Source organism: Vipera berus (assembly GCF_964194415.1).
Source record: "Vipera berus genome assembly, chromosome: 2".
Classification (NCBI taxonomy): domain Eukaryota; kingdom Metazoa; phylum Chordata; class Lepidosauria; order Squamata; family Viperidae; genus Vipera; species Vipera berus.
Genome location: NC_138203.1, coordinates 167,806,126 through 167,818,679, shown reverse-complemented (window position 1 = coordinate 167,818,679; position 12,554 = coordinate 167,806,126). Strand labels below are relative to the sequence as shown.

The following is a 12,554-nucleotide window of genomic DNA, read 5'->3' as shown; positions in this document are numbered from 1 at the left end:
GGCAGGGGATTTCTGTATTTCATCCTTCCAAAACAAATAACTTCTGTGTCTTCCTAGACAAAAATATCTCTGTCCTTTTGGCAATAAAACAGATTATACAATTAAAGTTGCAGGCAACACAATTCATTTCATAATGAGTATTCTCTTTCCCTAGGAGAAATTCACATAATTGGTGACAGAATCCTGCTTGTTTCACATCAAAGAAAGGATGGTATATGAACCTTTCTCTTGTAAGTATATTTGGATTATATCATAATGCAAATAATTAGAATATATGGAGATTAATGCTATAATTTTTAAAATACAAATATGTTGTCTTTCTGTCTGACAGGAGTATAGGATGCTGATGATATTTGAGATCTTCCATTCTGATTCGTTATTAAAAACCATCAGGCAGGCAAATGATTGGAAGAGGCATGAACAGAAGAATTGTTCAGTGATGGCCCCTTATTTTTTGGAATGACAAAAAATGGAATTTTGGAGTTCCCCTGCAAACTTGACTCCCTCACTTTGAAGGGGGCTCTATAGACCTTTCTATTCTGCCAATTCTATTGCTGGCTTTTATTTTTATTGTATAATCCCTGAGGACAGATTAGTAAGTAATATGAATAAATGATAAAATATAGTCCCTTTGAAAGTGTAGAAGGAAGATGTCAGTAATGAATTATTAAATCCTTGGCCAGTCAGTGGTGGGAAAGGTCTACTCCACAGACTTCTGACGTTCTTCTACTGCAGATGTTCTTTGAAGGTTCCAGAGTGACCACAAGGAATAATGGTGTTCCCCCCTTCCCCCACAAGAACTATTTAGCAACCAAGGCTGGATAACTAATTGCTGAGTTCCTGAAAGCATGACATCTTTTCATTTGGGTAGTCAGACCATCTGCAACTCCTGGGAACTAGCAGGGGAGTCCACAGAAGGCTTTGAATTGATAAGCATTGAAAGTGCCTGCTTCCTGTTCCTTAGAGCAGATCTGTTCAATAGCATCGTCCAAATGCTTTTTTCCATAGCATCCAGAATTCCCAAGCAACGTGATCAGTTATCTTCTGACATGAACAGTCTCCAGCTCCCAGAATTCTTAAAACATGGGCATTGTTTATGCTGATTGGAAATTTTGGGGACTATATCATAAACACACATGGAGAAGAGTCACTTGGGGAAAATTGTACTGAAGATTGTTGCTTTGACATTGCATTAGCTAAGCCCAATGTGGAAACTTACACTCCTTATCTTGACTTCAGAAGTGTAGGCAGACTGGTTTGTTCCTCATCCAGGAGTATAGACTTGGCAGGAGAATAGAAGGAAAAAATGCCGAGGTCTGGTGACTTGATTTTGATTGCCCTCTCCCATAGTTGGCTTTCACTCTTTTCTAGCATTAGACTCTGGTCAATGTGACTTTTGAAGAGGGAGAACTTTCTATTGTTGAATTCAACTGTTTGCTTCTTTTCTTCAGATGCCACTCCAACCCAGCACAGTCTCTTCAGTGCATGGAGCTAAACATCATGTTCTCAGAACCGGAGGAGAGTGACTGTGAGGAACTACCAGTTTTCTTTCCTGTAAACAAACCTCCTGACCCAAAAAACAGCATCCGGCCTTCTCCTGAGAACCAGGTAGTTGTACTCTCCAGTTCAGACTCAGAGGATTCATTCTTTTGCTCACCTGCCAGGAAAAAGCCCTACGGTCCATGCAATTCTGTCAAGATGGCTGCTTCTACAGATGTGAGACTGCAGCTCAATAGCGAGAGTGAGGAGGAGGAGGAAATATTCGTCCCCTTGGCTGAAAGGCTCCAAAGGAAGTTGCTGCTAGCCAGACCCTCTACAACTGCTCCTTCATTTACTAGGATCCAAACAAAGAGTGGCCGAGAGTCCCCTGGGCATAATAGGCCCCCTGTCAGCGATGAAGAACTGGTGCCCGCTTGCTGGCAGGAGCCACTACCTGCTGACTCAGATCTCCAAGAAAACGTGGCACCCAGTACTTGGGAACTGTCAGGCAGTGATCAGGAAGTATCTTCGTGGAATGCTAAGCCACAATCCTCGCCCCAGCTTCCAATTTGCATCTCTGATAAGAAGATGCCGGACGGTACTCACCAAATGAGCCTGAAGTCCTTTCCTCTTCAGACAAGTACAAGACAGAACCATCAGGACTTGGACAAAGTTTGCGAGGCTGTCCTGCAGGAGACCAAAGAGCAAGGAAGTCAGAGGCAGCTTCAGGAACAAGAGAAACAGAGGAAAGCAGTTTTGGCCCAACTTCGCAAAGCCCAAAGACCAGAGCAGTGTCTGAAACACATTCAGATAGTGTTAGACCCAGGTACATTTCCCCCCCCCTCTTGGTTTCCTTATATGTTCTTCTCCTTCTTAGGGATCCATCTTGAACTGTAGCCTCCAATAGGTCTCTTACAGATTAATGGTGCGGATGAGATCCTTGTCGCTTTGCAGTCAATGGAGAGTAACTATGCGATTGAGAGCCAGGCTGTGCCCTGCAGCATCACCTGGAGAAGGAAAACTGGCCTAACGGAGGTATGACAGTATGTGTCTTCCCCCCCCCCCCCCCACACACACACACAATCCTTTGTTTTGGTAGTTTTGATTAAAGAAATTGATTTTCCTAGTTAATTTTTTCTTCCGTAGGAACCCTACCCGTGACCCAATTGCTGTTTCTTTTTACTAATAGTAGCTGTCCTTATATTTTTCTCTCTCCTATTTTAAATTTATGTTTTGGCCTGAAGGCTAAAGAAGAAGACAATTGGATAGAAGAACCCAATGTCCTAGTGCCAATGCTGCTCCCAGATTTCATTGCAATGATTCACAACAGCAAGCAGGTAACATTGGTCTAGCAGTGTCCAACTGAAAGTTCAAAACCAAAAAACCAAAAAAAACCCACCACCTTGCCCTTAAATACAACATACAACATATGTTTCTTAAAATAATTATTTAGATTTCATATGGTACAATAAAGAGCAAGGAGACTCAGATGTGATAAATGTTCTCTTTCATTATGAAAAATGGATGGCTGCAAAACTAACCAGCGGTCTTTGTGAGTGTATCAGTTGCAGTGTTTTTACTTCACAAATTCAGGGAGGAATGTGGAGAAAATTAGTTTTCACTAGAATGGAATGGGGTTTTTTAAATAAATATTTTATTAATTTTCTAGTTTTACAATTGTAAGTACTTAATAAACAATGTGTTGTCCTGGGTCCATTAATAATTAAGTTGGAAGAGACCTTGGAGGTCATCTAGTCCAACCCCCTGCTCAGGCAGGAAACTACCATTTCAGATAAATGGCTGTCCAGTCTCTTCTTAAAAACTTCCAGTGTTGGAGCATTTACAGCTGGAGGCAGGTTGTTCCACTGGTTAATTGTTCTAACTGTCAGGAAATTTCTCCTTAGTTCTAGGTTGCTTCTCTCCTTGATTAGTTTCCATCCGTTGCTTCTTGTCCTGCCTTCAGGTGCTTTGGAGAATAGCTTGACTCCTTCTTCTTTGTGGCAGCCCCTGAGATATTGGAAGACTGCTATCATGTCACCCCTTGCCCTTCTCTTCATTAAACTACACATACCCAATTCCAGCAACTGTTCCTTATATGTTTTATTCTCCAGTCCCCTAATCATCTTTGTTGCTCTTCTCTGTACTCTTTCTAGAGTCTCAACATCTTTTTTACATCGTAGTGGCCAAAACTGGATGCAGTATTCCAAGTGTGGCCTTACCAAGGCATTATAAAGTGGTACTAATACTTCACGAGATCTTGATTCTATCCCTCTGTTAATGCAGCCTAGTACTGTGTTGGCTTTTTTGGCGGCTGCAGCACACTGCTGGCTCATATTTAAGTGATTGTCCACTAGGACTCCGAGATCCCTCTCACAGTTACTACTATTGAGCAAGATACAACCTATACTATACCTGTGCATTTGGTTTTTCTTGCCTAAGTGTAGAACCTTACTTAGTAATTCAGTGGTACATATTAACTTATTGTTGTTAATACATATACAATTGAATATCAACATCTTTGTTACATTTTCCAAATATCAATAATGTTGGTTTAAAATATATTTTCTAACTAAAATATATCTTAATTGCATTTGCACCTAATATCCATTTGTTCAATAATTATCCTGTTTTTCCCACTTTTTAAATTGTAATTTCCCTTCAGTGTTTAAAATGTCTCTATTGCTTATAATTTCTCATAATAAATTATATTTGGATAACCAAAAGCTTCCCTTATTCAAACCCTCTTAAGCATTTTCATATTTCCCTTCTCATACCAAAATATAATATTCTAGTTAGGATTTATCTTTCTAGTTATAATAATACTTGTATTTCTAACAATTATCTATTCTCAGCCACGTTCAAATATCTGATTAATAGTATAATATCCCATCTAATGGGTCAAAACCTCTATTTTCTTCAGTCTTACTCTAGCTTTCTTCCTTTGCCAACTAACTTTCCAAGTCAATGCATTTGAATCATCAAATAATTCTTCCTCTATTTTTGTGTATATTGTTTGGAATAAGAAAGAAAATTTGATTAAAGTATTTTTGGAAGGATGCTCAGCCCATTGATATTCATTAAACAGCCTACCTCCTTTTCCAATTTCTTACAATTCTCCTCACTGCTCTATCTTCCATTCAATCAGCTCTTCTTTCTTATCCTCAAGTGCGTTCTGAGATCTTGACAGGTAAGATATCTTACCATTTCCAATATTATCGCTACGTCTTCTAATTCTTAGTTTGTCTGAGTCTGTCTGTTAATTCCTTTCTTTAGGTCCTCCATCTTTAGATCTCTTTCCTCTGATTTTCCTTCTATTTTCTGAGTTGCTAGTTCCTTCTTTCTGAGTTTGTAGATTTAGAGTAAAGAATTGTTCTTTTATCTCCTTTGTGTTATTTTTATTCTCATCATGAGCTAAGGCAATTGTCTCTTGTATTGATTTTAACATAGAAAAAATGTCTTTCGGAAATTCATCAACATTTTCTTGTTGGTATGTCAAGCTGGGGACTTTGGGGACAGGTGTTAGGGATAGTTTTTTACCATTTGAAGCTAAGTATGGAAGATCCATTTTGTCTTTGTATGTAGTCTTTATAGTCCAATCTATTTAGGGATTTAAAAAATTTCAATCATTTGTCATTTGAACTCCTAATTATCCAGCCAGCCTATCAGTCCATCCTTAAGTCTCCCTTTAGCAATTATAAGTAAAGTTCGAATTTTTCAAATTTTTCTGTCCAATGAAAAACACATCCTTTCTGTCCAGAGAGAGAAGAGCAATTGAAAATTGTTCATCAATCAAAGGTTTATACTCCAAAGTATTGCATCACCTCAATCAATAATGCATGTTTCTTCTATTGGGAAATAGCTCCATGACACAACTCTAAAAATCAGTTAGTATTTATATTCATAGTCCAGGCAGGCCAGTTTCAAAATATTTTATTGCCTCTGCCACACAGATAAGCAGCCCAAGAAGGTTTAAACCCACCCCCCCAAACACTTTTTTTCAGCTGCAGTCTTCAAAAGTGAAAGCTTTTGAAAACTACAAGAGTCTTATCTGAGTCTGGGCTTCCAGCCAAGTTTCCTTTAGGCATAATAAATTGTAGTGCTGTAGTTTGCCACTAGATGTCGTTGACTCCATCTTCCAGCTTTTTACATCCAAACTTATATTACAAGCTTTTAAGTCTCTTTTTAAAAAAACCACTTTTAATCCCCAAATTTCAAAGTTATATATGTGTATTGCTTCTAAATTAATCTTGTAATTTTCTCTTATTTTCCCCCAAGTGATTAATTCACCGCTTTTCTTTATCTGAGGGAATGGGGTGGAAATTGCCCTTCCCTCTCTCATCGGGGAGGATTCTTTGCTTTGGATGGTTTTTTCCCAGGAAAAAGTCTTAAAGTCATAAAGAGAGGATAGGGTCTGACCCAGTTCCATCCACGTTGCTCAAAAGTTGCTGGTTAATGCTTATTTTCTTCAGTTGTCAGCAGCTTCTGACTGGCCACGTGAATGTAGCCAGTCTTTTCCCTGCCAGTTTGGAGGGTTTCCTCGGATCAAACGGAAGGGCCACCACCCTCCTGTGATCAACAAGGGTCTCCTCCTTCTCCATCGCCTCATCGGGGTGACTTTCGACTCTTTTTTTCATCCCCAGCGGGGTGAAATCGAACGCAGAAAACGGAGAAATCATCTGTATCTAAGTGGCTGAAAGGGTTATGTGTGTTTGCTTCAGCCAAGAAACTAAAGGCTCTCCTTTCTGTTCTTTTTCATTTTTGCAGGCTAGGGTGGAAGGTCCTACCGAAACACTGCAGAGTTTTGTGGTGAAAATCACAGAGAAAATTCCTGGGAAAACACTGTCATTGGCAGTAACAGAACTAGAAAAACACTTCAGGTTAAAATTTATTTTTTATTGCTATATATTATATAGCATTATGTAATGTAGTAATATATGTGTATGTATATATAATTGCTATATAGAGAGAGACATAGGTTGATCCTTTAAATTGGATACTTTCTGTTCTTGACAGGCCACTTCAAGTTAAATTTCTGCTTAAAACACCATAAATTCTTACCCTGTCTCTATCCCCACACTTTTTATAAAGTTAATTCTTACTGCAGCTCCAGCAATGATTGGCATTCTCCCACTGCGGTAGAAAGCCATATCTTAGGAAGGGCTTTGGCTTTCCGTTTCCAGGAAAACACGGTATCAAATTTGCAAACAGCTCCAAAGGGAGAGAAAAAATGAGGACTGCAGATGTTTGCTATTTAAAAAGCTTAATGAAGACCTGAAACCTGTAAATGGCTTAGAACCCAGGTTATTTCTCCCATATGTACCTACCCAGGCCTTCAGGTCATCTAATGGGGCCATTCTCTAGGTCAGGGGTGGACAACTGATTTTCCCAAGGGACCACATGCGAAACTGGGACAGTTGTGGAGAGCCAAACCAAAGGGCTGCTGCCACGGGCTGGCTATGGAAAGCCAAAGGGCCAGATGTGGCCCATGAGTTGTAAAAGGCTCAAGTCTGCTTCTTTACACTAAGAGGAGATTTTTTTTCTGTGTTGGGACTCCATTCCCTCCGCTGAGATGCTCAACTGTTGCCCCAGCTAGCAGCATTTGGGTGCCAGGTGAAGAACTTCTTGTTTTCCTAAGCTTTCAGTTGTGTTTTAATTGCAGCTTAAATCATTTCAGTTTTGGGATGACCACCAGGCAACTGCCTAGTTTATATATGTGTGTTCATTTTGCATTTTATCATGCACATTTTCATTCAAATTGTTTTTAGTGTATCTTTTTAAATTTATGTTACACATGTACAATCTTTAAATTTAAATTTAAAAAGATGAAAAAAAAGTCCCAAACTATTTTAGTTTGGAAGGGTTTTTTTAAGCACGTTTTGTTGTAAATTGCTCAAAGAACTTTGGGTATAGGGTGGTTTTAAAATATCAATTTTTCCAATGATTTTCTCCGTAAGACATTGGGATAATTAAATATGGCGGCCAGCCAAATTAGGATAGCAACAAGCAAACATTGCTGCTATAAGAATGTCCACTCTCAAAGAAGGGAAAAACCAGGAAGCATATAGAGGGTGGGGAAAAAGCAAATATCTGAAACTATTACCTCTTCCTACCTAATAATTGATTCCTTTTAGGGCCTTGCAATCCCATAATTTGGTCTTTAGGGCCCTTGGAAACACCTGTAGAGGGTTGTTCAACTCTCAGGGGAACTTCGTTTCAGAAGTCAGAGAAGGCACAGTCCTGGGGTGCCCTCTAGGTCAGGGTTCCTCAACCTTGGCAACTTTAAGACTTGTGGGCTTCAACTCCCAGAATTCCTCAGCCAGCAAAGCTGACTGAGGAATTCTGGGAGTTGAAGTCCACAAGTCTTAAAGTTGCCAAGGTTGAGGAACCCTGCTCTAGATGGCATTGTTTAGCTGAAGGTATCCTGAGTGTACCAACCCTGCAGATTGGATTATTTATTTTATTTATTTATTTATTTGTTTGTTTTTATAAACCGCCCTTCTCCCGAGGGACTCGGGGCGGTGTACAGAATAAGGTGGGCATACAGAATGAACAATAGTGAAAAAAACAATAGTAAAATACAAACTGGGACCCCAATTAGAGCTATCAGGCCAGGCCGGACTGGTGGAACAGGTAAGTTTTTAATTCGCGTCGGAAGGTGCGGAGGTCGGGGGCCATCCGGATTTCGGTTGGTAAGCTGTTCCAGAGGGCTGGCGCACCCACTGAGAATGCCCTCCCCCTGGGGGCCACCAGCCGACATTCCTTGAGCAGTGGCACCCTGAGGAGGCCCTCTCTGTGGGAGCGCACAGGACGGTGGATTAGCTAGCCAGATACTATGATTAACCTCTCAGAAGAAGCTCTGATGGAAAGATGCAGCTTAAACAGCAGCTGACGTTAAAATATTGGGAATACACTTCTACTAGGAAGCAGATCTAGAGCAGAGTACCACAACTAGAATTCAAATACTTTCTACCATCTCTCCAAACATTGCCCCTCCATGTGCAGGGCTGCAGTTTTAAAACCAGAGATGGTGCCTCCATCTCCTCAAAATGGACCCCAGGTTCAGACATGAATAAGTTGGTTGTGTTCTCAGTTCTCAGAAACCCAAGTCACAAAAGAAGCTGCAGCAAACAGAGCAAAGTAGCAAGGCACAGGAGGAAGGCAAGCCAAGGAAACGGAAAGAGAAGACAAACCCAGTTTCTCAATTGTCTAGACTGGATGTGGAAGAAGTAAGTAAATGGGGTGCAGAAGGTTGTGTGGCTGGCTCTCAGCCATGTCTCAGATTCTTCCTTGGGATTACTTCTTCTGGAAATGATGGTTTTCTGCTATCAAATCAGGCTTCAATCTCAATGTGAGGCTAATAGTGAACCCTGAAATATCTGTTCTTGCAATGACATACAAATATTAAACTAAATAATGTAAATGCAGACATTGAAAGAGGAGACGGAGGATGGAGTCAGCAAGGAAGACAGGATGAGTGAAGGATGAAGTGGAAGTCAAGCACGGAGGATAAAAAGGAGGCAGATATGCCAGGGATCATGACATTCAGATATTAGAGAAGCAACCGATCTTGGCTAAATAGCAGTTTAATCGGTTCCAAAGTCTACTTTTGTTTAACATTAAAATGGCATGCTTAAATTATAAAAGAACACTGCTTATACAGAGATTTCTAGGTTCCAGGAAAATTTTAATTCCATCCCCATTCATCCTAATCACAGAATTGTCCCTTCTGAACTGGTGCCTTCCCTAGTGGTCATGCTAGCTTGGCATTTGGGGAGTTGTGATCCCGACACAACTGGAAGGCAGATTGGAAAAGGCTGCCTTATAAAGCCATACTCAAAAGGACAGCAAAATATGCAGGTCAAAAAAAGGTAATTATGTTCTGAGCCACAGTGGACAGAGGAAATGTTTTTGGATCAGAAGAGTTAGAAGAGTGATCATTCTGAAGGAAATAGTGCCATCCATTATGAAATAATAGCTTATGTTCTGGTGTCTCTCTTTTTAAGATAAGCCTCAGGTTTCATCTTTGCATTTTCAGGCTCTGGTCGAGCTGCAGCTTCACACAGGTGTCCAGGTTCAAGTGCTTGCAAGCTGGAAGGAGTTTGGAGAATTTGCCAATATGTTCACTAAGGCTGTGGCTGAAGCCCCATTCAAGTGAGTGAGTTAACAAAAGAGTATATGTAAGTATCTAAGGCTATCTTGTGCACCAATTGCATACATTCCTGGACAGGAGGATTTGCTCACGGTCACCCGTGCCTTAATCATTCCTGGTTGAACTATTGCACCATGCTGTACATGGTGCAGCCCTTGAAGACCATCTGGAAGCTTCAGTTGGTCCAGAATGCAATAGTGCATGGACTGATCAATGAAGCTTATTATATCTACCGTATGTGATATGGCTAAGCTGCCATGGTTCCCAAGAGGCTTCCAGGTATGATTCAAAGTGCTGGTTTATCAGTATTAAAGCCCTACCTGACATGAAGACCTTCTCCCAGGAACACCTGCCCACCCTATATACCCCCCAGGAGAAGGGCATGCTCCAGATTCCCTTTTTAAATTTCTCCATCTCATGGAATCTAAGCAGCAGACTTTTTGTTGGCTGCCTCTGTGCTTTGAAAACAATCTCCCCTGACGTACAACAGGCCCAAATGTGATTACTTTTAGAAAAGCCATTAAGAACTACATTTTCCACAAACATTTGGGATCAATTGAGTAGAAACTCTTTTTGTTTCATTGTCATGCTCGGTTTCTATTTTATATTTTGGGTTGCTTTTTTTTAATGTTAGCTATTTTTTCCTGTTTATTCTCTTTGTTGTATACTGCCTAGACTCAATTGTTTTGAGTCGGCAGCCCTTAAAAAAATCCATTAAATAAATAAATTCTGTGAATTACTGGCACATTTGCCATAATCTACAGCTCATTCCCACTTTTATTTCATTTCTGATTTTTTACCTCAAGCATCTTTGTCCGTTTCACAAGGAAAGTCTTGGTGTCGCTGCGCACCGTAGATAGATGATGCCTTAAGAAAGGGGTTATTTGCCTCAAAATATGGCAATTAAGATATACACAAAGTAATGAAGCACGTGTTGCCAAATGTTTTAAAAAAGAGATGAGTCAGCCCATATTGGAAATCCATCTTCTGCTTAACTTTTGAAGCCATCCGATGCTTTGAAATATCATTCCTTCAAACATGCTGCCCGATTTCAGATGTTGCATCTGTATGAAGATCCCCTCTTCTAGCTTCTGATCTCCAGAGCAACAGAAACATCACCGAGATGGTTTGTTTCAATATTTTGCCACATTTCTTCCATGTCGTTTTTTGTAGAAAGGAAAAAAATAAAACCAGCTTCTCCTTCTGCCTTGAGGGAGACTGGTGTAGAGGTGTGAAGGTGGATCGCACTGGAAAGGGACTCCTTCAGGTATGGAAGAGACAGATTCAGCAATACAACCGAGTCAGTCTGGAGATGGCCAGTGCCATTATAGCCCGGTACCCTTCTCCGCTGCTTCTGATGCAGGCAAGGCTTTACGCATTTCTATAATAAGGTGTATTAGATATGTGCATGCCAACTCATATCCAGCTGGCGAAAGAAATTTAAAATCTCATGCTAAAATTCTCAGATGGTTGCAAGAGAAAAAGATTGTTTCACACAGAAAACCTAGATTTTGGAAGTAAATTGATGTTTGCTTATTTGTCATGTATTCTGCTGGATGACATTCCAGTACTTCAGAACCATAGACAAAAAGTGTAGGTAATCCTTGACTTACCACAATTGAACCCAGAATTTACGTTGCTAAGCGAGACAGTTATTGAGTTTTGCTCCATTTTACATCTTTTCTTGCCCCAGTTAAGTGAATCACTGCAGTTGTTAAATTAGCAACACAGTTGTCGAATGAATCTGGTTCCCCCACTGACTTTACCTGTCAGTCACAAAAGGTGATTTACATGACCCTGGGGCACTGCAACTGACATAAATATGAGAACCAGTTGTCAAGCATCCGAATTTTGATTACATGACAATGGGGACGCTGTCAGTCTTGTGAAAAACTGTCATAAGTCACTTTTTCAATGCCATTGTAGCTTTGAACAATAAAATGAACTACCTGTGTAATTACTCAGAAGTTACACTTAATTGTGCTTAAACAGAGTGATTATTCCATAAGCAAGTAGACACAGTATCATCCTTGAAACATGAACTGACTTGTTGGTCCCGTTATTGTTCGTCAGCTATGCATCTGTGATTCTAGACCAGGGGTCCCCAATCCCTGGTCCATGAACCAATACCGGTCCGTGGCATGCCAGCAACCGATCCGCCCAAAGAAGCAAAACCCCATCCGCAAGATGCAGGCAGCACACAAAACCACGCACCCTCCGGTCCATGGAAAAACCTCTCCACGTGACTGGTCCTGGTGCCCAAAAGGTTGGGGACCTCTGTTCTAAGAACATGTGTCACCAGTTTCCATGGAATGAAGTTGAAAAAATAATTGCTTCTGAGCTAGAAATCGAACCTCACACTACTTTCCTTTTCCATCTTCTGCCTAATCTGGGACATTTATCTTAGATTTCAAAACAATGATGAACTCTCCAACAGAACATGTGCAAATACTTATGTTTTGTATTCTGGCTGCATCCAGGCTTATGATAGTCACGCTTCAGAGCAGGAACGACACCACCTTCTTGCAGACGTTCCTGTCCGTCGTGGTGACGGAGTGACGACGACAACGAGGCGAGTTGGTCCAGACCTTTCCAAACGGATTTATTTGCAGATGACTTCTCATAACCCCGACCTTTCCCTGGACGCTACTGGTTGAGCTTAAAGTGTGGATTTCTGTAAAACTCTGCTCAAGCAACTTTTAAAAATATAATTGCTTCTCCTAAAATTAAACTTTTATGACGCTACTGCTTGGATCTCAATCCAAACTCTCATTCTTTTATCCTGTGGAAATCTTCCTAAAACCCTTTTATGAAGATAAACAATTTAATGCAACCAGAAATTAAGAACTGAAGTTGTTTCTCCGTGTAATACATTATAAATTTTAGAGAGTTCTTTTAAAAGGTAAAAGTTATCTGAAACCTATAA

The 12,554-nt window shown here is 40.4% G+C and overlaps 1 protein-coding gene across 1 annotated transcript; it reads left to right on the top strand.

Annotated features, from left to right (window-relative positions):
• The first annotated feature begins 1,319 nt into the window (after positions 1-1,319).
• EME1 (essential meiotic structure-specific endonuclease 1) lies at positions 1,320-12,303 on the top strand. The gene is made up of 8 exons (XM_081317987.1): positions 1,320-2,305; positions 2,387-2,514; positions 2,724-2,816; positions 6,244-6,356; positions 8,570-8,705; positions 9,515-9,630; positions 10,802-10,991; positions 12,109-12,303. Exons 1-8 carry the CDS (start codon positions 1,486-1,488, stop codon positions 12,283-12,285), a joined length of 1,773 nt encoding a protein of 590 aa, XP_081174113.1. The 5' UTR covers positions 1,320-1,485; the 3' UTR covers positions 12,286-12,303.
• Positions 12,304-12,554: the final 251 nt, after the last annotated feature.

What these genes read in the sequence shown, in the direction of transcription:
- EME1 (XM_081317987.1), top strand. Translation starts at nt 1,486, where the DNA reads ATGGAGCTAAACATCATGTTCTCAGAACCGGAGGAGAGTGACTGTGAG. An exon ending in GGAAAACTGGCCTAACGGAG is followed by an intron (nt 2,515 to 2,723) that starts GTATGACAGTAT and finishes TTTGGCCTGAAG; the next exon opens with GCTAAAGAAGAAGACAATTG. An exon ending in CTAGACTGGATGTGGAAGAA is followed by an intron (nt 8,706 to 9,514) that starts GTAAGTAAATGG and finishes TTGCATTTTCAG; the next exon opens with GCTCTGGTCGAGCTGCAGCT.